Source organism: Telmatherina bonti (assembly GCF_933228915.1).
Source record: "Telmatherina bonti genome assembly, chromosome: 23".
In the NCBI taxonomy this organism is placed as follows: Eukaryota; Metazoa; Chordata; class Actinopteri; order Atheriniformes; family Telmatherinidae; genus Telmatherina; species Telmatherina bonti.
In genome coordinates, this window is record NC_136632.1 from 25,071,770 (window position 1) to 25,097,670 (window position 25,901).

Below are 25,901 nucleotides of genomic sequence, written 5' to 3' on the forward strand. Positions count from 1 at the left end.
CAGTTTTAGCTGCTTACTGCTCCCCTCTAGTTTATTTATCTGCAGGCAGATTGGATGTTTCTGTGGGTATAAGGCTGGCAGCAGCTGGCAAACCCAAACTCCAGTTTCTGCACGCACCTTCAGAAAATCCAGATGACATCAGGTTATTTTTTTCCACCTTGCAACCACCTGCTAACTGGACCTCATGCAGACCGCCAGGATTTGCTTCAGTCTATTAGCGATCGCAGCAAGGCCACTAAACAGATCCCCATAACCGGGGCCCTCAATGTGGGCTCCGTCATGACTCCGCCTCCTTCCAGTTCCTGTCCCAACTGTAACGTGTAATTACATGTAGGGGTGGGCTTAGCTGGGGCAGGGTTAGCTTGGTAAGGTTTAGCTGGTGTGGGGCCGGTTGTTGGGAGGATACGACGTAACATGAAGTCATGTTTCATGGCGGAGTACTGATCTGGACCATACGGGATGCTGAGAGTTTCTGTCAGAACCTCGTGGCCTGGGTACGTCACCTGTCCATCAGAAAAAGAGACAAAAAGACGTCCATGAGGGACACTGAGAAACATTTTGGGGGTATACCATGCCAGTTTAGGTGGATTTGTAAACTTTAGATGTCTCAGACATGAAATAATCGGTGCTGGGAGGGGTCACCGCATGCCGGTGTATTTACAGTGAAGGTGTAGTTTCCTGGCAGCAGCAGCCTGTAGTATTCTCCGTGTTGGTTGGTTCTGAAAGGACACATATTCCTGCGACCTTCCACCTCCACTACTGCATTCTCCACCGGTGTCCCAGAGCCATCCATCACACGACCTTTCACTCCTGAATGCAGACAGAGGCATTGATTTAGGCACAGTTTGGAATCAGTAGCGGAAATAATCAGGTGGACGGCAAGGAACTCACCCAGGTGGATCTGCCGCATGAACGCCAGCAGAGACATTTTGTTGTCCGTCCACAGAGCAGGAAGTTCTGTGGGGGGAGGAAACTTGCAGCAGGAAATTTCAAGAGTTAGCTCCAAACACTGCGCCCACACGTAGTTGTAATCCTGCATCCCACCTGCAAACACACACACACACACACACACACACACACACACACACACACACACACACATTTATCAATTAGCTGATTCGTTCCAACAATGTTTTGATTTGCAGGTTTGTGCAGGATTGCTACTCAATGTGGTCTAAAGCAACAGTTTCCAGGTATTCTGAAGACTTTTCTTTGAATACTTGGTGCTTTTTCACTCAATATTTGTACTTGAAAGGCATATAAAGTCTCCAACACAGCAAATAACCAAGTTTAAATTAGATCTCTGGGTTTTTTTTGTTGCTAGCAGCCCATCACAAAGACATAATTTATCCCCTTTTCTTTATTATTATTATTATTATTATTATTATTATTATTATTATTATTATTATTATTATTTTATTATCTTTAAACAGATTTTAGCAGCAACATGGAGGCTAAAAGTTGTCAGCTGAAAACATTTGAGGAAACTAAACCAGAGTCAGGACTGAAACTATCTAGTATGAAATACTGCAAAGACCTGAACCAGAACCTGAGAAATATTATCTGGACCATAGATTGTATTTAAAAAGATGGATGGTGCCTCGGTCGTCACCCATAGGTTTCTGAAGAGCTGAATTGAAGCACGGTAGGCGGTTCCTACCATCACCATCTTGGCAGAGACATTCATGTTGTGTCGCCCGGAAAATACAAATATGGGCAATTGAATTCAATTCAATTCAACTTTATTTATATAGCATCAAATCACGGCAATGTCATCTCAAGACGCTTTTCAGACAGAGAGGAAAACATAATGAAAGCCAATTCATAATAGCCTATATAAGGAAACCAACAGATTGAGTTGAGTCCAACTCAATCTCCCATCAAAGAGGCAAAGAGGTGGAGCTGAGAGGGGGGGCTGTGAGCGTCATGGTGGATGATTGACATCGAGCAAACTCCGAGCTTTCTGTAGCTAAGAGCTAACCGAGCTAACCCGGAGCTAACAGGAGCTAACCTGCTAACGGAGGTAAGCGGGCTAAAGCTAAGTCACGTTGTTAACCGGCTAAAAACCGCGGTTGCTCTACGTTCTTCTGACTTGAAGTGGGAGATCGGGTACCTGTCAATCAAAAGGACACGCCCCTAAATATGCCAAACTTTGAGATTCAATTACTTTTAAACGTGCGACTTAGAAAAAAATTCACTCCCCCCACAGTAGTCATGAAGGTAAATCTGATCTATTAAACGGAAAACAGATTTTTTTTTAACCAGGCTGTAAACATGTTTATTTCTGCTGTGAAGTTGGTCTTTTTTTTTTTTTAACCTGTCCTGTCCAGCAGAGAGTCATCAACAACATTTAGTAGGAAGCAGATGGGAAGATGAGCACTTTGTGGGCGTGCACATGTGACTGTTCAACCTGTGATCATGCAATCAAAGATCAGCTGAGTGCTTGTAGGGGAGCACAACCACGACCCGAGGTGTAGGGGAGGAAGCCAAGGCCCCCAGGGCCCAGCAAGCCCACCGCGCACAGAGCCCAGGCAGGCAAAGCAGAGAGAGCCTCCGTCCCCCGAGCCCAGAGCAGTGGAAGCCTCCAGACAGGCGCCACCCGGGGCGACGAGGCAGGGGCACCGGGTAGCACAGGGCGACGGCAAGCCGGCCCGGTGGGTGCCAGGTGCCGAAGCTCGGGCCGCACAGAGAGCCGGCAGCCCACAGGCCCCAGGACCACTCGTACCCCCCGGCAGAGCCCTTGCCAAGACCCAGCGGGCCCCGCCCGCCCAGAGCAAAACCATCGCGGGCCGGCGCCACCACGATACCAGGGGCGGGATCCCCAAGGACAAGACCACGTCCGTAGACCATCTGTTATCAAAACAAAGCAGGACCCTTGGGTAGCGCAACAGATTTCTTTCTGGCTTCTTAAATTTCTGTTTTAGCAACACAAAGGACAGTTCTGTGGACATCTGAGGAGGAAGAAGAAAGAACAAAAACTGTCGGATGATCGGCATGCTCCTTCTTTGTTTGAGTTGGTTCGATTGGACTTTTAAGAAGGCATTGCACTATGATGCTGTAATGCTATTACGTAGCTAATCGCAAACCGGCTAAAACTCTCAGGTAAGGTTACAGTTTGTTGTGAGAATGCAGACCATATCTGGACCCTACTGTCCCGTCCCAACTGGACCTGCACTCATTGATGATGTACTCTTTCCCACCTGTTCCACATTTACATTTGTCCATTGACTTGCTGAATCCATTCTTGGAGTCGTCACCACACAGAGCTCACACGTTGACATGCAAAGGCAAGATTAATGATGCAGTCAGAGCAAGATTAGTGAAGCAGTGTGGGATCATCTGGACAGAGAAGAAAAGAATGGAAAAATCCAAGGAAGATGTTTGGAAAGTCCTTCAAGAAGCCTGGACAAAGGTTCCTGAATTTATAAAACCAGATAAAAACCCCGCTGAGGTCAAGATCTCTCCTGAAAGATGAGATGGCCAAGAAAAGTACCTTTTAAGAGTAAATTAATCCAAATCATTTATCAATTTGAGACAGTCAACAGATTTTAAAGTGCAATAATTAAAATCAGTCAAAAATCAATTAACCAGTTCAGTCCAGAGTCCGGGAATAATTACATGATAAATTTCACAAATGCTTTAAGCATGTCTCTCTTTATAGAAGAGATGACAGATAAATTTGTTTTTACTTAATTTATTTCCTGTTTTACAGGTTATTGTTTGGTAAAGAAAAAAAAAAAGTTTTTTTTTTCCACTGTATTTTTTAAAAACTCCAGAAAACCTCTTTAAATGTTGTGTTTAGCCAGACTATCAATCTAAGCTAAGACCTTGAACTGTTGGGATCTATCATTTATGATGTGATCAGGTTGCAGTGATCGACTTTCTGCTGGAGGAAACCGGAGAAGATGGGGAGTGACAAGTAAACAGCTGCTCCAAATCCTCATAAGCTCAGGATGTTTTTGCCTTGTGATCGATTTTTCTGTCAATTTACATGACAAAGTCAAGAAAAGTTAAGAAATAAAGCCTTTAGAAAAGAAGATTAAGATTTCTTCACTAATTTAAGTTTTTTCAAACTTGAGAAGCTTGTGTTGTTTGTTGTAATCAATATTAGTTCTTTTTAGACTTTGTTTAGTTAGACATCAATAAATAAATGTTCAAATATATTTTTCATTTTTCCATTGAACAAATTCACTTCTTTTAGACTTGACACCTTTCTCTTTAATCTTCTTCACTTTGTTGCTGAAAAATGTTGACCTTAAGATGATTAGATAATGACTTCAGCTGTAAATCCTCAGGTTTCATTTTACATGGATGGCTGTTTCAAACATTGTCATATGTTCCCCCCTTATACCTCCATGTATCGTTTATGTTGCCATGTTGTTAAATCATTTCATCCACTAGAGGGCAGGGCTGAGTTCAGCGTTCACCACCACGTGGTATTACTCCATTTTCTGCATTTGGAGTCGGACAGCTAAGCCCCTTGAAAAGGGACTAAATTACGTTCGTAACCGATTAAACCGATTAAACTGATTAAACTGTCTGTCTGCTTTGAGAATTAATGTAGCAACTTTGCATTTATTCTATTAAAAGTGACAGAAAAAGTAAAAATGTAAGAAAACATTATTTTTCCTGATATGAAGTTTTTTGTTAAAGTGTGTAACTTTAACCATTTTAGTTATCCAAAGCAGTTTGAGATAAAATTACAGATTTATGATATTTTTAACAAAACCGGGCTAAGCTAAGCTAAGCTAACATTAGAGTCCAAGGTAAGCTATGCTAAGCTTAGCTAACATTAGAGTCCAAGCTAAGCTATGCTAAGCTAAGCTAACATTAGAGTCCAAACACAGATTTTCATCATCAGGCTGACATGCTGACCTTCCAGTGGGTACCACTGGTATCCATTTGTGATGCCGTCTAGGAAGGGTCTGCTGTCCTCACAGCCGTGGTGCATTGAGGCATGATTGTGGGAATACACCTTGGCCAGGTGAACAAACACATCGTCGTCTGGAGTGACGCTGGCCGAGTCCACCAGCTCGCTGCCTGCAGAAACGAACAGGTGAGAATTTGTTTTTGCTCTCTTTCTCGTTCACAGTTGCTTTTTCTGTCCTAATCAGGACAAACTCCTTCATTTGGTGTTCCAGTCTGGAGACAGACGCCTTCAGAGGCTGCCAGCAGGGGGCGCACTAACCCCAAACATAACTACAGCTCCTGTTTCCTGTTGAAACCCCTAAAAGCTGATCTTTTTGCCAAATGTGATCAGTGGATTGCTGTTTCAGCATCTATGTTCAGCTTTGTGGTGATAAACTGTTTGTTTACCTCCATTGCTGTTGTCGTAGGGATAACTGACCACCAGAGCTCCTCCGTGAAGGTTGGCAGAGAGAACAAACGTCTCAGTCTTCAACCAGTCAATCACAGCTCTCACCTGGAACACATCAAACTGAAAATAAGCATTTCTTTTATGTTTCAACAGATTTACTTATTTGTGATATGAATGACATGGAGCCGATTGGAGGAGAAGACGTTTAGTGTCGGGTTTGTTGGACTGATGAAATGAGCTGAATGTTGGTGATGGTGAAGGAACGTTTTGGATTTGCTGATCGTTGAGCTGACAGGGTTTGTTTTAGCTGCAGGGTAGAGAAACAGGAGGTTGGCTCACTTTCCTGAACCATGAAGATGAGTCAAGCTGTATTTCTTCATCAGCCTCCATTCAACACTTCTCTGCCACACCCGGACAACATTCACTGCCAAACTAAACTAGTCTTTATTTGAGTCATAAAAATACAGAATTATCTTTATTACTTCTGGCAAAAAGAAACCAGTTATTTACTGGATTGATGGGTCAAAATAAATCAATTCATGCTGTCTGCTACTGGTCCCAATTTTTATTTTTATTTTGTATCTCTCTCAAACAAAAGAAGCAAACATTTAAAATGATACAAAATCAAATCTTTCAAAGCTTGAACAGGTAACATGATGAAGTCTATCACGGCTTATTGCAACTTTCATGGTACTTTATCGGGATATTTAACACATAATAATAATACTGGGATGTGTCAAGGTCATAGTGGTCAAAACTTGGGGAATACAGATGAACCTCTTTTCATCCTCTTTTTTATTTTAGTTTCCCAAAACATATGTTCTTTTATTTCACTTCATCCTTTTCACCTATTTTTGGAGACTTTTTTCACATAAAATCCCCTAAAAATTAATTGAAATTACAGACTGTACCTGAAAGGAAAGACAAAAACATCAAGGACGAAGCAACATGTTGTCATGATGAAAACCCCAATTCTAATGAAGTTGAGATGTTGTTTAAAATGTAAATAAAAAAAGAATGCAACACTTTGCAAATTCTTTTTAACCTGTATTCATTTGAATACATGAGAAAGACAAGATGTTTAGTGTTTAAAGCCCCAGTGTGAGAATTACTCCCATCTTGTGGCATGCTAACTAAATGCAAACAACTTAGTAGTGGTGTTCTGCCGTTTAAGCCCGTCATTACCGCTACCGAAGCCGCAGAGAGCCACAAATGTGAAAACGTCAACGTCATGCATAAGTTCAGTATGTCGCGTCAGGTGATGAGATACAGAATGATACACAAAAAGTACAATCATGTCCTTGCTGTATTTGGTACCAAGTTACTGCTAATAGCTAATGTCACCTTGTGACGAGAAGACAGACATTAACTTCCTCCCCCCTCACAAATCAGCTGAAATACATGATGAAACGGGAGTGAAAACTCTGAAAGCAGCGTACAGTGACCTGCTGGTACCACTTCTGTAAAGAGTAACATCAACTGCAAAGTGCTGCAACGGAGCTTTTCCACTGTAGGCTAACAAACTAGCATCTCTGCCATTTTATCCAGCAGTAACAGTAAATGATGCGACTCAAACGGGAGGATACAGTAGCTGCTGGACTACCTGCCCTGTTTCTAACACAACGCCAAAATAAACTTCACTGTTCGACTGAATTAGATTACCCGTCCAGTAGAAATCTGCACCCTCAACCTCAGTTCTGAAGTCCCTCTCCATCATTCAATTCATTTCAGCTTTATCTGTATAAACCACCTCCTCATAACAATGTCATCTCAGGTCATTCTACAGACATCAATCTGAGCCACTTCATCATAAATAGCCTGGTGAAGGAAAACCAACAGATTAGGTGGAATCTTGACATGGATCCACTGACCCTAACCCTAACCCACAAGGCGACAGTGGATCCAATCCTCCATCCTGAGCTGCATGAGGCGACAGTGGAATAAAAAACAACTCTCTTTTAACAGGAAGGAAAAACCTCCAGCAGAACCCGGCTCTGAGAGGACATCTTCTGCTTTGACTGGTTGGGTTGGGGAGGACAGGAGAGAGAGACCAACATGCACGATGAATTGTCTTCCTCTGTTAAATGCTACACTCTCGTTTTACTCTGGTTACTATTTCTTTTTCTTCTTTTGGCTATTTTCCTCCCTCACATGGGAAAAGAGTGTGGATGAATAGAAAATGGGAAGTTGAATGATCTGCTCAGGTGGCGCTCCATTAAAAACCAATATCACTGTGGAAAATCACTCAGGAACATATCAGAACGTTGCTATTAAATCACAAGACAACACGTAGCCCAAATTCACTACTTCTATTGTCTCATATGCTTTGTTTGATATGGATTTTGGTTGTTTGTCAACAATGCTATGCTATGCTAACTGTATTTACATTGTGCTTTTGTCCCTATGATCATTATCGTGCAATATGTCCTTATTCAGTAATAAAAGAAAACAAAATACATAAACAAAATGTGTTTTCATTAAGATGTCTGACTGACCTCAGCTTCTCTCTTCTCCTCTTTAGTTTGGAACTGCCTCCTTCGGTGACTGGCGAAAGCGTCGGGGAAGTTCCTGTTAAGGTCGACGCCGTGGTGGTTGAACCTAAAAGAGACGGAAACAAACTGATCAATACAGCAGAGCTTCTCTAAAACAAGCTGCTGAGATGTTTTATTTATTATCTGTGTTTATTTCAGCGAGAACCATCCTTTAAATCTGTATTGAGCCACGAGATAAAAACACACAGATGCTGAATGTGTTTTATAGGAGTGTTTGAGGAAGCACCAGGTAAGAACAGCAGTAGATAATGAAAAAAAGATCAGTTGTCATAAAAAATAACAGTATGAAGTTATTTTGTGAGAACAGCTCTTTCAGATTCTAAAACAAATCTTCCCCAACTCTGTACGAATTCTACTTTCACTTCGATTAAAAGGAGAAAAATCAACAATTCCTCAAAGTTTTCTAGTGAGTCGGAGGAGGGATAAAATAAGGCCAAGAGTAGCTCTGTTAGTGGAAACGTACCAGTACACGAGTCTGAAGCAGAACATCCAACTACAGGACACAATGTGATCAGTGTGTGATGACCCTTGGTGTGCGTGGTAAACAGCCTCCGGAGCTTATAGCGATCATTGATCAAGCACAGGCATAAAAGTTGCAACATCACGTCTCTTTTTTGGGCTCAAAACAAGTAAAAACCAGTTTAAACATGAATTTTTTTCTGAATTCTGGTTGTGAATCCTAAAAGGTCTGGCAGGTTTAAGCAGGTTTCACCCTGACAGGTAACATCAGCATGAAACCTGTCAGGTTCTGTTAAAACAAACATGATTAGCTAATGTACTATATCCTGACAGTCTTCCACCCTACTGGCACTTCTTTGCTGTTATTTAGATTTCCGTTTGACCCTGAAAGCCTCAGATTTCTCTGTTGGAACAGAAAAAACTTTAGCATTTAAGATGGTGAAGCCATATAGTTCACTGGACTGTAGAATTTTACACCAATTTTTCCCGCCTTCACGGCGTCTTTCCTTTGGTTAAATGTCTCTTCCTTCTATTTTGGAGAAACCAGTAACATCAGCACTGCATCAGCTGTGTTTCCATCACCACTCGAAATGTGCAAAACCCAAAAATCGGAATAAAATGGTATTTACGCTCAGGAGGTGTGGAGTGTGTCTTCTTGGTGAAACTTTATGGTACAAATACAAGTTCAGTGCTCCCTACTCACATATGTCTCTAAATACTAAAGAATGCTAATTAATACTAGACTAAACTAGCTTCCTCAGGTTAAAATCCATACTGGTATGATGACAGTGACTGGGTGTGTTACATGAACCAGTGTATGAAATGATCCAGCATCAGTAACGGGTTGATGGTTCCTCTGGCTGGCTCTGGTCTACAGTCTACACCAGTGGTGTCCAGCTCTGGTCCTCCAGGGCCAGTTTTTCCATGTTTCTCAGTGTCATCAAACCTCAGTCCAATTAAAGACTCATTGTGCAGAACTTAATAGGCTGTTGGATCCATTTTAATGTGAGCCAGGTGGGTTGGAACATCGAGAATCTGCAAGACAGCGGCCCGAGGACGGACTTTGGACATCTCTGGTCGACACCAACTCGTAGGCCAGTGTCCTGAGGTTTCCTTGCTGGAACCCACCTGGTTTAAATGAAATGACTCTCCACCAGACTGTTATTTGAATCAGGTGTATTGCAGCAAGGAAACATTGAAAACCTATAGGACACTGGCTTAAGAGGTCCGGAGCTGGGAATCTCTGCTGTACATTAACATCTTTCAGCAAGTCAGGACAGGATCAGCAGCAACCAGCGCCATCAATTTCCCCTCCTGCTCAGCAGCCTGGAGGCACTGCAGCGTTCCAACCTCCGAGTTCGCTGCTGCTCATCAAGAATAATGCTCCGTGCTTTTACATTAGAGTCTCCAAAAGTCTCCAACAACACCAGAAAAAGTCACGTCTCTTTGGAAAAGAGTTGCTCAAATACTCTGTACTTGAGCGCGTGCATATTTGGTTAAAAATTACGTGCACCACTCCAGCTTCATGAGCAAAAACATGCACATGCACTTGGTCTTTCAAGCCCTGGGCATAAAAAGTGTTTTTTTGTGCTGGAAAGTTGAACTAAACTAGACCAGTGTATTAACGACTTTAAGAGCAATGATGATAAACCTGCAGCACCAGTCCAGGAAAAAGGCTAAATCAGCTTGTTTTGGTCGGTGCATCTCATTTTAAAAGTTGTAATTTGGTCTAAAAACAGCAAAATGTTTTTGTTTTTATGGGCCTGCAGAAGTCCTGTTAACCAGAAGCTCCATTCCCAGCAGTTTGGTTTAGTTAAATCCACCTCACACAGGCTGACAGGAACTTTACTGTTTCATATTTTAGGCCCAAATAAACGGTTTTCTCTGACTTCATCCCTGTGGACATCCTTCTCGTCTTTGACAAATTAAACGTAAATTTTACATATAAATGACTGAATGATGCTTCTGAATGTAGTCACATTTTTCTCAAAAGCTACCAAAGCAAGGCACGCTCATTGACAACAGTTTCCCACGGTCCTTTGACTTGACGCAGGAAGTTTCTGAGATCAAATGTCATTGAAACACACAGATCATCTGCGTTTATTAAAGTGAAGCTCTGTAGAAAATGGCTTCAGCTCAGCTTTCTGCTGCTTAGCCGGTAAAAATCTTGTTATTGTGTATTTATACAAACACTTCATGTTTAATCATTAACTCCAGATTCAGACGTGGATAAATAAACTTTGTGTCAGCTAAACATCTTTCTTGGTATGATCAGAGAGAGCCACTGGTAGAACGACCCTGACTCATCTCTCTGGGGAGTTGGGATTATATCAGGAGGACGTAAATTCAGCAGCTGTGTGAGATCAATCCTCTAAATTTAAGCACAATCACATTTAAACATCTCATCTTGTTAACTTCTATTAAAATGATTCCTTATAAGGGGTGGAAAGAGGTGACCTTTAATGCAGCACACACACTCCAAATAAAGCCAAATGTGAACCAGGCAGTGGGGCGGTTGCTGAGGTGAGTCCTCATAATGAGGCTGTGTGAACTGAAGTTTGTGACAAAGACGCACAAACATGGCCGTCTCCTATCAACAGTGTAGAACAAGTCAAAACACACATGATTGGATGCTTAAAGGCTTTAACTGTGTCAGCAATCTGTGTGTGATATACATCTACACCGTGTGTGTGCGGCTTCCTGCTAATCAGAGTATTTTGGGCGTTGGAGCGTTGCATAGTTTAGTCTTTGCACAACAAACTGTGTGTGTGGTGAAGAGTGTGTGTGTGTTTAACAGGTATTTAATTAACATTTCACTTCAGAAGGTTTAAAGTAACAAACATTTCATGTTTGCTGACAACTTTTATCTTCTGTGTGTTTGTTTTAACGGCTCAGCCTGCTGTCTTAATGCAGCCAGATTCCCACTGGGGATTTAACTTGCAGAGCGGTTCTACGTCAGAAAATAATGGTTGTAACTCAGCGATGACTTTTGCATTTAGGAAGGAAAATATGATGATTTATTCCATATGAAACCGAGCAGCAGTTGAAACAAAAAGAGCTGAATTTCTACAGAAAGATGGTTATTTCAGCTTGGCTCTGGAGGTGGCCGGTGCTAACTTGGCTCTCTTCACCTCCTTTTTGTCGATGTAGAAACTGGAGCAGGATCCAGAACTGCAGGGGCCTGAGCAGAAGGTTATGAGCTGCAGAGGAAAGTTGTTGCGTTTAGAACCGTGAACAACTTTTCAAGTGGTACCAGGGAGACGACTTGGACAAAAAGGCTGAAAGTCGCCAGTTTACCAAAATTTTTTTTTTTTTTTGCTGAAGTAAAATCACTGTTCAGGTAATTTTTTAAACATATTTCATGCTGTTCCATTTAAGTAGTTTCACTTCATACGATGGACTCTATTGTCACAATAGTTTGTTACAAGTATCCATGGTAACGGAAAGCAGTTTGGGTTTTCCACAAACTAAATAAAGATGGTCCTCGGTTTTATAAACTAGTTTCGTTCCTACCGCTGCGACGTAACCCAAAATTCAGTGTAAGTCAGATTTTTATCCTTAATACCCCATATTGCCTCCTTGATCAATGAATAACTTTCTAAATACATGTATTATACGTGTATACATAACAATTAAAATTACACACTGAGGCATTGTCTCAGCCTCCGTGCATCTGCAAAAGTCCAACTCTGTTTTACTATCACCGTTTTTTAAACTATTTACAGCACATGGGATTAAACCATCCGGAGCGCTACACAGTGTGCAACCCAACAGTCTTCCAGGTGGTTTGGATGTGTTTTAAGCTGCTTTTTAATCATGTTTTTATGTTGGTTTTGGTTGGTTTTATGGACTGACTGTAGCTTTTTCTGCAAAAAAAAATCCTTGTTGAGAAAAACATTCTGATTGCATCCTAGACTAACTTGCCCCCACGCCACCAGGAAAACAGATATGTGTACTTTTCTTACTTCTGCCACCATGCTTCTTGCTGATGGCAGCCAGTGGACATTATTGTTTTTATTGATTAGTTATACACTATGGGGACTTGTGTGTTCACTGCTTTTTATCCTCACATGGTTACAGGCGGCAACTGACAGACTGCCGGAGAGTTTCTGTCTGGTGGACTGCAAACTGATTGGCCCTTTGGGGATAAATAAAGTTGTTTGAATTTAATTGGAATAAGTGTATAGATGGTGAAAACAGTGAAAAGGTTCAAACCATCTCTCTCCATGGGATCAAAGATTTGTTCAGTTTGAAGCTGATCAGATCAACTGATGTGTTCACAAGATGCATACAGATGTGAAGGCTTTATTTTAAAAAGCAGAAATTGTTCATGTTATGTAAAGCACTTTGTGTTGGTGGTCGCGTGAAAAGTGCTTTATAATTAAAATTTGACGGATATGTAGGGTTCTTCTACATCGCGGTGTCCAAAGGTGGTCCTAAATGGGCAAAGTTCTGCAGGTTTTGAATGTTTCTGCTGCAGCATCTGAATCAGATACATGGGTCGTAACAAGCTGTTGAAGAGTGTTAATAAATGTAAATTGGGGCAGGAAACATCTAAACACCTGCAGGACTCCCACATTCAGGTCTGGATTTGGACACCTATCTTCTACATGCTACTGAAACCCATTGGTGGAGTAGATTTGGCAAGTTTTTCTATGCAACCCACACAGTCAGCTCTGCTGCTTGTACCACAGATTTATTAAACAAATGTGCTTCAGTGTCCGACGCAGTGAGATTTAATCCCAGGAAGCATGGAAATAATGCAATAAACAGTAATTTCCTTACTTTTTTCGGTTTTTGGTCTCAGCTGATGTTCGTCATCTCATTTCTAGTGGTTTTTATCTGTTGGAGCTCAGTGGGAAATTCACACTGAATTTTCAGACTGTTAAATAAGCAGCTACGTCTTGAAGCTAAGACTAGGAGCTAAAGCAGGCTAAGAAGCTTAGTGTTGCTACAAAACTGGCTCCAACCATTGTTCATGTAGCTTGCATGATGAATCTTTAATGGGCTGCTGTGTTTGGGTACCTGCCCTGGCTGTACTGGCAGTGTGTTCCTGCTTCATCAAAGCCGTCAGGGTTCATCGTCGGCAGGATGTGAATTCGAGTGCTGTTCAGCAACTGCAATGACCACGTTTCATTGTTGCGGTACCCTCGCACCAGGTCGTCAATTAACTGGAGCAGCAACACCCGGCCGAGAACCTAAAACACACAGACACACACTCAGATTAACCTCAAAGTCTTTTTGTAAGAAAACTTGATGTAAAAATGCACGAAGAACAATTAATGTGCTATGTGCCTAAAAGCAGCTCCAGCTTGGCTTGTTTTTGATGTACTTTTGTGCCGACATCTTCTTTCTCTATTCCAGTCAGAAAGCACCGTCATCTTTTTTTCTTTTCTGCTCACTAGTTGATGTTTGGCTACTCCTGACTGAACGTTAGTGTCATTTTCAGCTCTCTGATTGGTGGACAGTTTGACAGGAAGTGGCTTCATCTTGGTTTCCAGGTGGAAACAGAGGTCTGTAAGCAACATGGCAGTCATTATAACCTTTTGTCCAGATGAAAATGTGATAAATAATGGTGTTATCATGGATCACACCATTGTGAAGTTACCATAGAGTCTCTGAATAAACACTACGTCATGTGGCTGAAGTGTAAACTTCCTGGAGGGGATATAAATACCTGGAAAACTTTATTTAACCCCTAAAGGGGTCAGACGTCCATCACAATTATCCCCCACAGAGTTACACAATGACATTCCTGAGAAATGAACATTATAAGCGATTAAACTTATAATATCAAGGCTTAATTAAACATTCAAGTGCATCAGAATCCTTTTTGCTTGATATTCTAATTCCGGTCTTTTTTTTTTACCCTGATGAGCCTGTTTCTTGTCTTCTGGGGGAAACAACGGGGGAGGAAATGAGTGTTTGTGACTCAAACAGACCAAACATGAATCCAAGGTTGTTTTGTCCCAACGAGGACCATGGAAGCTGGGGATCGGATAAAAAAAGAAACTTTTGTGACTGAATGCCAGCTTCAGGAATGAGAACAAGAGAAGGGTGGGAAAGGTGAGAAGGTGTGTGTACAAAGGCGCCACACACACTCACAAGTCAGGGCTGGCTCAGCCTCCGGCCATCTTTCTTCTTCGCTTCATCACTTTATCACTTGTCTAAACTTCCTTTCTGCTGCCGTCACACAGAAACACACCTGGTTGTGTTTTACAATCCAGGAATTAGTCTGGTCCATATTTTTATTATGAATGAAAGACAGAAGTTAACAATCAGGGGATGATGGGACAATAAATGATGTCTGTGAGACAGAGAGCCTAACCCAAACCCATTGTTGTCCAAAACGCCGACTTTATGTAAACTGTTTATTTGTTCTTTAATTGCAAACTTTATTCCAACTCAATGCGACGTATATTTACTATGAGACGTATATTTCCATCTGCGTATCCGTTTTCTGTGTGGATTATAAATTGAACTTACATCGCCATAGTGTCTGCAACATAAATAAAGACTTTGTAAACTCAACTGAACATTTCCTCCCGTCTGACCAGACTTTAATGTGATGACATTACTTGGACAACTGAAAGATAAATGACAAAGAAGTGGATGAATGTGGACCCTCATGGACACACCCAGAGCTTCCGGCTCTAATGCAGTCACCTCTCGAGGCTCCAGATAGGACTTGTTTGGAGCAAACTATGAAGCATAAACAAAGAAAACGGTATAAACAAGAGAATGAACAGTTTACAGGCTGAGATCCTGGACTGAGAGTTTTAGAAGGAGGACTTTAGAAAGCTGTATTTACCAAGAACATCTCCCCTTGCATCATACTATTGACGCAAACATCTGGAAGTTTCAGTTCTGCAAATATCCAATAAGCTCCAAACCAGCCGGGTCATCTGTGACACCTAAATATATTAGAAATACCTTTAAATGTTTAATTAACTCATCAGCTGTGATCATTAACTGCCTGAAGGTTGGGAGTTGGAAACTTTTTTTTATTTGTAGATGAGCTAAAACATCTTTCAGTCAGTGGAGTTGTGTTTATCTTGCTGTGCATTAGCAGCTGTAAGCTAATGCACAGAGCTGCAGCAAAGGTGGGCCTCACTGAAATTGTCCTCAGAGACAACAGCTGAAGACAGAAGAGCTTGTGTGTAGTTTGCAGCTGAGTTTCCAGGGAAAACGCCCTGCATACATCCAGCCCACATGTACAAAAATAGACAACGTTCTTTCTTAAAAATGATCTAAGTTTCTGATGAATAGCTAACAGGATGTGTGGATTAAATACTGGCGGGTTAAATCTGAGACCAGTTCTGCTCCACAACAGCCACCAGTTTTCAGTTTCAGCTCACTGTTCATCGAAAGCCAAAATTCATCCAAATCAACCACTTTACATAAAATCACAGCTTTTATTTTCAAGCTGGTTATAAGGTTGATTAATATTAGTCGGAGCTACTTCAGAGATTACGTTTACATATGAAGCTACGAGTATGTGTAGTTTACCTTTGTTTGGACTGATAGGACCATTTATTGCTGGAAAACCAAGAATTTGAAAATGGATGAGAGGAAATCTACTTTATATTGCTTCCAGAAGCTTTTACTGACTTAAGAAGATGCTTCTAAATAAGAGTCTGATTCGGTTTAATATCAGATGATTACTGAGTCAGACTACCTCAATCTAGGGAGTCCAGTTCTGGTTTACAGGGGCCACAATCCTGCATGGTTTCCATGCGTCCCTGCTCCAACACACCTGACTCAAATTAATCAGTCATTGGCTACAGTTACATGGTTTTTAATTCGGAATTGAATAATACAGAATTAATGTATTCTCCTATGAGTTTAAATGAAGATAATTCCGAATGAACGTTTACCTGAAACATGTCCTGACTTAATTCCTCTTTAGAGCGGCGGGTTGGGAAGGGTTCTGATTGGACAGAGGGTGCATGTGACGTATGACGTATACCAGAAATAAACAAAGTTCGCTCCCTGCTTCTCGTCTTTTCAGTCGTAAATTGTAAAAATATAATAAGCATCAGTTTTGCTGCTATTTTATTATAAATGTGAAGTAGCAGCTCAACAAGAGCATACTACTTCACTTTCTGCAGCAACTGAGAAGGAGAAGAAAGATAGAGCACCGAACACGGGAGGTAAAACAACGTGCGTCATCGGGACAGGACGAGGTAACGAGCATGCTCAGAACGACCGGAATTAACTTAGAGAGGAATGAAGGTTTACATGACAGAGGAACTAAATAGTTCGGAATTAAGTTTAATTCCGAATTTGCATTAAGTGTTTACATGGTCATTTTTCATGAGTTTAAAGCGGAATTAACTTTTATTTGGAATTAAACAGGAATTAAAATTCCCAGGTAAACTCATTAAATGTGTAGAACTTCATTGGCTGTTGGATCCATTCAGTGTGAGCCAGGTGTGTTGGAACAAGGATGAATCAAAAACTTGCAGGACAGTTACAATTGAGGACCGACGTTGGGCACTCCGGCCTTATTCCTTTTTAAGTTTAGGTGTCATGAGCTGCGTTTATTACCCCTAGAATTGTTAAAAAAAAAAAAAAAAAAAAAAAAAAAAAAAACTAAATATAGCAAAAAATGAAAACTGGTAAATTTTGTCCAAATTGACATGAAGCATCACAGAGTTGCTGCATATCCGTGATGAGAATCTACTGTTCCACCACATGCCAGAACTGCTCTGTCAGTCTGAGACCTGGTGACTGTGGAGGCCGTTGAGTTGTAGAAAAAAATAATAATCATCAAGAGTCTGGATGAGTGAAGCTTAAAGTTTGTTACAAAGGATTAGGAGAACATCATCATGCAGGCTGTGGTGATTAACCATGTCATTCTGATCCTACCATGTGGATGTGGAGCTGAACTGGAGACTCATCAGACCAGCAACGTTTCTCCATCTTCTATTGTCCAGTTCTGGTGAGTCTGTGTGAATTGTAGCCTCAGTTTCCTGTTCTTACTGACAGGAGGGAACCCGCTGTGGTCTTCTGCTGCTGGAGACCATCTGCTTCCAGGCTGGACGGGTTGTTGATTCTGTTCTGCAGATCTTGGTTGGCCTTCCTGTTGACTTTCTATCATCCCCAACCAGTCTGTCCCTTCTTCTCTGACACATTCTGGTCTTCTCCAGACTATCTCCTGGACTTGTGAGCATAGTTTATAGCTCTAAGAAGATGAAACCTGATCAGCAGGTTGATGCGCATGTTAAAATCACATGTTTCCACCTGTAGGTAGAAATCATCCCATTTCATGTAGTCTGTGGTCATATGAGTTGCAGGCATTCCTGTCTCATATTCACTGCTTTTACATCTACCTCCTGTTTGGAAACGGTTGTCAAACAAAGCTTAGAAACAGGAAGCAGCCATCTGCTGCACATCCAGACAATCAGGCCATCAGGATGGGAGAGGCAAGAGGATGTTTCAACACAACCTCTTTAGATGCAAGAGTCAAGTCTTTTTCTTCTGGAAAATAAACTTTCTGATCCAGTCGAACAGAAATGGAAACTTTTTGTTCAAATACAACATATGATTTCATCAACCCTTTTGTTCCTCTCCTTATCTGACTTCATTTCAGCAGTTGTGCTAAAATGGATAACAAACCAGGTTTCCCCGTTATTTTTATTCTTTTAAAATGATATTTTACGATGTTTCTCAGAAGTTTCCTCCGAACGTTTTGAGCCTTGATGGTCATCAGTTTCTCAGTAACGGCAGTCTGTATCTTTGTGGAATAAATTGTGATGGATATCTGACCCTTTAGGTGATCTACAGAAGTTTTCCAGAATTTTCTATCCCGTCCAGGAGGTTTACAATACAGCTACAACATGTGCAGCTTTCTCACAGACTATATGGTAAATCTACAATAACACCATTATTTATCACATTTTCATAACTATCATTACAATGTTGCTAGGAGACATCTATTTTCACCTGGACATGATAATGAAACCACTACCTATCAAACTTTCCACCAATCAGAGAGCTTAGCTGGACAGTAATGTTCAATGAGGAGCAGCCAAAGACCAACAAGAAAGCGGAAAACAAGACTGGAATGAAGCCAAGAAGCAGCTGAACTGGAGTTGGATGGAAAATAGTAGCAGAAATAACTGTGTTTAGGTTCTTCATGCAGATGAGAAATGGCTTGGTGTTGATCTGTGTGTTATTTCTACAAAGTTCTGTTTTCTTCTTCTGGTTGGTCATTATGCTGCTGTACACATTTATTTTACATCATTTCAGACTCAAACTGACAGCTGAGGCTGAAAACATCACATTTCCATGGCAACATCATGTCTGCATGGATGTGACTCAGATACAAATCTGGATGAGTTTTTACGTGAGATTTTACATAAAAATATACTAGGCAGACCAAAAATAGTAGAGAATAGTGTGGAGTTTTTAAGGATAGAGACAAATAAGACATTTTATAAGCACATGATATTTCCAGTGTGCGTAGCGTGGGTTGTGCTGTTGATGAACCCAAGAAATTTTCTGGTATAAAAGAACTGCTGTGGGGAGAAAACCCAGACGATAAAGAAGGTAGAAACAGTTTAACTAAGCTGTGGCTTCTTGCTGCCTCATCAGCTGTTGTCGGCACAGAAACTAAGCTCAAGTTTCTCCATCCTCTTAGTGTCAATGAGACGACGAAGCTGGTCTGCCTCACAGGAAATCAACTTCAGCTGCACAGAGTTTTGTCTGGGGAACTGAGGCTGTGACGCCCTTTCAACTTTCCAGTTAAGCATTACTGCTGTAATGTGTGTGTGTGTGTGTGTGTGTGTGTGTGTGTGTGGACTGAGAGAAAAAGTCTTTTTCTGGAAGTTTCTTCTGGACGACACAGTCTGGTGATTCTGTTTGCTGCCTGTGTGTGTGTCTCCAGGCATGACTTGTCCCTTTAACCCTTTAAGGACATTTCCATTGATTCACACATCCAGCGTGATCAGCCGTGCATTGTAGCCATGGCAACCAGATGCCAGTCAAGGGTCATTAAAGTAGCACTATGTAACGTCCTGACCTTAAAAACACGTGCTTCTTGTTCATTTTCATGACAGTGACATTTTTTATGCACATATTTGAATCGCAACGGCTCAAGGTTGAGAGACTAGACAACTTTGAGTGCATATTACTTAAATTAATATAAAGACATAGTCACTTCTCCCAAAAAGTAACTGAGGAGAGCATTACAAAAATAAATCAGTACTCTGGAAAGTAATCGAAATAAAGTCGTTGAATTTCATCTGCATGTTCAGCAAAGACTAAATTTACACCTGCAGTTTATTTAAATGCTGTTATTCCATTTTACAGCTTTATGGCACCCTATCAACATGCCAGCAACTACATATCAACACATTGGTTGTTTTCAACGCACACTATGGCTGCTTCATCACAGAGACAAAGTAAGATAAAAGATGAGTCAACATCAGGCTAACTTTTACTGATTATAGAGCGCTCAGAAAAGAGACAGGATGTCATTCGGAGGCGCTTCACTAATGAAATTTGAAAAGGTGTGGCTTTAAGAGTTTCCACAGAATATTTGCAGCCAGCATACATTTACATATCTTTGTTATTTATTTTTACTTCACAGATTTTCTGACAAAAAATGCTTAATACTAAGTTAATTTGTTGTCTTCCTTGGTTCCAAAACCTATTTTTTCATTTTTGTCTTCATTTAGGTGAAGTAAGCTCTGGCACATTGAATCTTCCCTTGGCTCAGTGCATCTTATCAGTGTTTGGATGGGATTATAATCTAACTATGGTACATAATAAATTGTTTTTTCATAATTTGAGCAAGTGGGAGCATGCAAATGTTAAACAGCAGTGTCTCCGATGTGTAGCCTTGGGGAACTCCACTGGTTATTTTAATGCAGAAATATCTTTCTGCGAAGCCTGATGAAAGATGTTGGATTTTTTTTCTTTTATTAAATTAAATGTCTTCCAATTATCAATCAGCATCTCTAATGTATGGGAAAGGAAATGCTCAAAGATACATGCAAATTTTAAATAAACAAATGCAGATTTCCAGTTCACTTCTGTTTATTTCAGCATGACGATGCTAAACCACCCACTGCATCCATTACAAAGCCATGGCTTTACAGTAGAAAACATGGTGTTCTGGACCAGACCTCTTGCAGTTCAGACCTTTCTGATAAAGACGACATAGACCAGACTCCTACGAAGAATCTTGGCCACGATGGAGTAAAATAGGTGGTCATGGATTGTTAGACCAAACACATGAAGCAACATCGCAATAAAACACAACAATGCATACATCCAGAAGAAGAAATAATACAAGATTAGTCATAAAGAGTCATACTCCAGACTGTTGTCGCCCATCCACACCCACAAAGTTGTGTCATGTGGAACCTGGTCTGAAGCTTCTATTCAAAAGCTTAAATCTTTTCTGGATCATGTATAATCAACACATTATTTAACTGGTTTGACAACAACTCCAGAAATGACCATGCCATCACAACACCACTGTCAGTGACCTTAGAGGGCAAGCAGTCACTCCAATAAGGTCTAGAGGGTCCTGGGAAAAATCAACATCAGGTAGGCATTTGGTCCAGACCAGAGGGAGGGGATTTGTTGGCCAACAGGGGGAAATCAATGGAACCTTTAACATGTCCTTTCAACTCTTCCTGGTTCCCACCTGCTTCAAAATAATTCCCACTGTCTCAGCACCAAAGACTCCTGCAGTATGAGCCCTGAGTAGTTACCGTGCAGTTACTCTGATACCAGTGATGATGAAATGCTTTGAGAGACTAATCCCAGACCACATCAACCCCCCACCACACTCCCAATAAAGTAAACAGATGTCAGCTCAGATTTGAACTCCATCAACCCAAACAAGCTGGTGGAGAAACTGGGGACACTGGGGATGGGAGTACCCCTGTGTCTGTGGATCAGGCACTTAAAAACAAATGGACCCCTGCATGTCAAGATTGGCTCTACCACTTCCTCCACCATCCCACTCAACTCGAGGTTGTGTACCGACTGTGTCACAATGAGGACTCACTGAACACTCAAACAGGCTTTTTCTTCGTGCCATGGACACGCTGCTGAAGAATCCACTCTGAAAGTGGATGGACTGGTTCGGAGCGCTGTCATGTTGATGCTCTTATATGTGCCATTTTGAGATCAAAGCCTGTCACATTCGCTGCAAGAAGCAAGAACTTTATTCTTGTTGTTGTGCAAAAAGAAGCTAAATTACATAATTTTGTTCTTGCAGACACGACTGAGGACATCCTGTGGTTTTTTCTTACTACATCAGTCAAGCAGAACTTTCTTCATGTTGGGGTCCAGGAAATAAAACACAGACCCCCCCCTCTCCCAGTAACGGATGAAGCGTTCATGGAGTATGAGTTGACCAGACCAAAGCAAAATTTTTTCTTGTTCTTGTGGCCCTTAAGTTTCTTGTTCCTCATTGATTAACAAGTTTTAACATTATTGCAGACACTGACTGACTGGATATATTGTAATATACAATGTACATGTCATGAGTGTTCATGCTTTTAAGATTAATCAATATTAATTAATTAATTAATAAAAATCACGATCTTTTATTTATATATGTACTAGCAAACTATCTGCTTTTGATGTAGACTGACTACTGCCACCAAGATGTAGTTGTAATGTCTTACCAATAGAATAACATCCATTTATCTATCCATCCATCGATCCATCCATCCACCCACCTACCCATCCATCCACCCACCTACCCATCCATCCATCCATCCATCCACCCACCCGTCCATTCATCCATCCATCCATCCACCCGTCCATCCATTCACCCGCCCATCCACCTGTCCATTCATCCACCCACCCACCCATTGATCTATCCAACCAATCCATCCATCCATTGATCCATCCACCCATCCATTGATCTATCCAACCAATCATCCATCCATTCACCCATCCATTGATCTATCCATCCACCCATCCATCCATAACGGATTTCATAAACTTTCATATCATGAACTTTCATCTACATTTTCAATAATCCGACAACACCATCTTGGTTTGTTCACCAGAAAAGTCTGCTGAAGTCACATGACCGAAACCCAAGTTATACCATGAGAAACTATCTTGAGCCTGGAAACAACAGTTGTGATAAACTTTATTTAACAGTCCACAGCTGCTGGATGAATGCCGTCAGTGTAGTTCTTTTGTCTCATTGAGGTCTTCCTGCTGCTGTTTTCATTGAACTTATATCCTCAAATCTAGTTTATAACATTTAAATGTTGACTCAGCATACTGTCTGCTTTCATCTGGGAACAATGCAGGCCACCTCACAGCCTGTCGTCTGCAAACAAAAGAGTGTGTGGAGTGTGTCCAACTCTGAAAGGCTTTTGTGGATCCTTTTAGTCTCCATTTAGTCCTGCTTCCTGTTCATAGTGAGGAGTTATTCTGTGTGTGTGTGTTCTCACCTCATTTCCATGCATGTTCCCCACATATTTGAACTCCGGGATGCCGACAGTGTGACGGTGAGGGCTAGCACCCAGAGCTAACACCCACAGCTGCTGACCTGAGGAACGGAGAAAGCAAACGGAGCTTTTTGTAAGTTTTTTCTGTTTGTCTCAGTATTCATGCTGTAAAAACTCTGTTTCTGCTGTCAGGGTACAAACTATGTGTGAAATGAGTGTATTGTATAGGCAGTTGTATTTGGCAGGCACGCACAAAGCGTACAGTCACTAGAAAAAGATCTGAAACATGATCTGGTCGCCCTCAGGTGTAACTAAATAAATCAAACCTGAGAACAGCATATTCCACAACATCATAAGTTAACACAAACTAAACCTAAATCAAATGCAGTACCAAGGAAAAAAGACATCAGCAATGATCTTACAAAAGCAAATTTTGCATCCATCAATCAGTGATGGATGCAAAATTTGTGATTGTTGATCAAACAACCAACATAGAAAAAAAGGTAATGTTTTACGTCTGGACTTTTAGCTCTTATTCAGACGAAGGCTGTGATGATCATCTGTGTAATTTAGTCTGTTTTTGTGACAACATCTCACCAAATATTTCCAGCCCGAACAATGCAAGCTTTTACCTCTGGGTGTGCTCTGAAGGAGGCTTTATCTGAAAAAGTTCCGCCAACATTGGGAACCACGGCAGCTATGTTTGAACATCTTTATAAAATTAGTAAAATGAACAAAACCAAAAATATAATTGAACAAACAAAAAATTAAATAGTAAAAAATTGAATTAAAAATAAAATATGTTAAAAATATTAATAAAAGACAAAAATACAAAATTATTTAAAGATAAAAATGTAAAATAATGAAATAAAAATGGTTATAAAAATAAAACTAATCAAATTAAAATTAAAATTAAAATAATAAAATGAAAATAAAGATTAATTTAAAAAGTAATTCATGAAAAAATAACTTTAAAAGATGGCTGCATGGTGGTGTAGTGATTAGCATTGTAGCCTCAAGAAGGTTGCTGGTTCAAGCCTTGGCTTGAACAGGGGCCTTTCTCTGTGGAGTTTGCATGTTCTCCCTGTGTATGCATGGATTCTCTCCGAGTATTCCGGCTTCCTCCCACCATCCAAAAACATGGATGTTAGGTTCAGTGGTTACTCTAAATTGTCCCTTAGAGTGAGTGTAAATAGTTGTTTGTCTCTCTGTGTTGGTCCTGTGATGGACTACCAACCTGTCCAGGGTGTACTCTGCCTTTTGCCCAGTGATTGCTGGGATAGGCTCCAGTTTCCCCATGACCCTTAATTGGACTAAATGGTTAAGAAAAAGACTGACTGAAAATGATCAATGACCTGAAACAAATGAGAGTAAAAGGTTTTTAGGGATACTCGAGTTGTTTTTTTTTTTAAATGTAGGTGTTCCAATTACAAGTTTTTTTTTATTGTGAAATTGAGTTTTTGCACAATTTGAGAGGTAATGAAAATGCAGCTTGCAGTCGGATGTCGGCTACCTGTCAATCAGATGCAGAATTTTAAGATGAAATAACATCCAAATTAGTGAGTTATAAAAATTTCACCCCCCCCAACAGTTGTCATGAAGCTAAACCTGACCTATTAAACCAAAAATGATTTTTGTACCAGGTTGTAAAGATGTTTAATTTTTCTGTGAGAGGGTGTGATTGACACCCTTTTGGAGCCCCTGGACGAAGGGGGAACTGAAGTTTTTGGCACCCCCGCATCAGCTTGGATGTAACATGGGGTGATAGAGCCTCTGAGGCTAAAACGAATGCCCACTGTCACTGGGAGAACACACTGCAATGGCTCGATGGGCGTCTGCGGTCTGAGAACTTCTAGTTTCTTCATGTGAAATTAAGGTCAATACCAAATATTAATCATGGACGCAATGATCTTCAAGGCACCGAAGTGTCTTTTTCATCCTTTTTGGTTTCGCAGCTTTCAAGTTGCAGCTGCTCCAGCGAGGCAGCTGGTTTCAGTGAAAAAGAAAAATTTCCACGTCAGCGCGGAACAGGAACTATTCTGAAAGCTGCAAAAGCCTGAATGAATGAAGCTCTGCATGCCGCTGCAAGCCCAACACACACACACACACACACACACACACACACACACACACACACACAGAGCAATGAATCACAGCAAAGTGTGAACAAGTCATCACAGCAACATGAAGGAAAAATTTCCTCACTGCAGGCAGGAAGGATGACAACCAAAACACACACATGCTGGACGCGAGCCAGCTGGCGTCCTGGATTACCTCCGATTAGCTGTGTGTGTATGTGTGTGTGTGATTAGCCGGATTAAGTCGTCCCAGATTAAATGAACCACCGCCTTCAGCGGGGTTACATGATCACACAGACAGACTTACAGCCAGTGTCCCGGTTGCCATAGTGACTGACACATGATGCTTCATCAGTTAAACACTATCCTCTGTGTGTGTGTCTGTGTGTGTGTGTGTGAAGTTGCTCTTGATGACAAACTGACATTCACTGACAAGAACAAGCTGTGAGAAATGTGAACTTTTATAAAATTCTCATCCTTCATTTCTTTAAATATTTAACAAGAAAAATATATAATGAATGAAAATACAGATTATAAAACAGCTTTTTTTTGTGTAAATCTGCCAGTTTATAAAACAACAGACCTTAAGAAAGTCCAAAGAACTTAAAATATTGAAATTTAGATGCACGTTAAACGATCTTGACCGTGTTCAGGTACAACTAAGAATGTTAGGCAAGGCTGTCAACCTGATGTTAGCATGATGCTACGTAGCAGTGCTAATCCAGTTACATGCTTGTGGTGGAATTTATGCGTATAGTGTGGTTTTAATATTTTACTCCTTTATTAAGTTTCTTTTCTGTAGTACAAGATACATGTTCTGCATAGTTAGAGTAGTTCAGTAAGCTTGCTTTAGTAGATTGATGCATAAAACCAAATGTTCTGTTCAAGGCCTGTTTCAGCTTTGACTGTTGTTATTTTCAAGCTAGCAGTTGTTTTGACTAGTGCTGCCAGGCAAAGGTTATTTGTGTATGCCTAAAGATTGCTGTAACACCCTGAGCAGGGCCAGAGCTCTCGAGACCTCTCGCTCGCAACATCTGTACATGGTCAATAAATTGAACAG

General features: G+C 40.9%; 1 protein-coding gene across 1 annotated transcript in view; it reads right to left on the reverse strand.

Moving 5' to 3' along the window:
• Nucleotides 1-206: 206 nt before the first annotated feature.
• cpm (carboxypeptidase M) overlaps nucleotides 207-25,901 on the reverse strand; it is a gene marked incomplete at both ends in the record, with an annotated part of 35,446 nt that continues 9,751 nt past the window's right edge. The window contains 8 exons of the mRNA XM_079263419.1: nucleotides 207-503; nucleotides 662-810; nucleotides 892-1,044; nucleotides 4,876-5,040; nucleotides 5,317-5,422; nucleotides 7,813-7,915; nucleotides 13,354-13,526; nucleotides 22,767-22,864. Of these exons, the coding sequence (XP_079119545.1) occupies nucleotides 207-503; nucleotides 662-810; nucleotides 892-1,044; nucleotides 4,876-5,040; nucleotides 5,317-5,422; nucleotides 7,813-7,915; nucleotides 13,354-13,526; nucleotides 22,767-22,864 (1,244 nt within the window). The remainder of the gene's footprint in view (nucleotides 504-661; nucleotides 811-891; nucleotides 1,045-4,875; nucleotides 5,041-5,316; nucleotides 5,423-7,812; nucleotides 7,916-13,353; nucleotides 13,527-22,766; nucleotides 22,865-25,901) is intronic.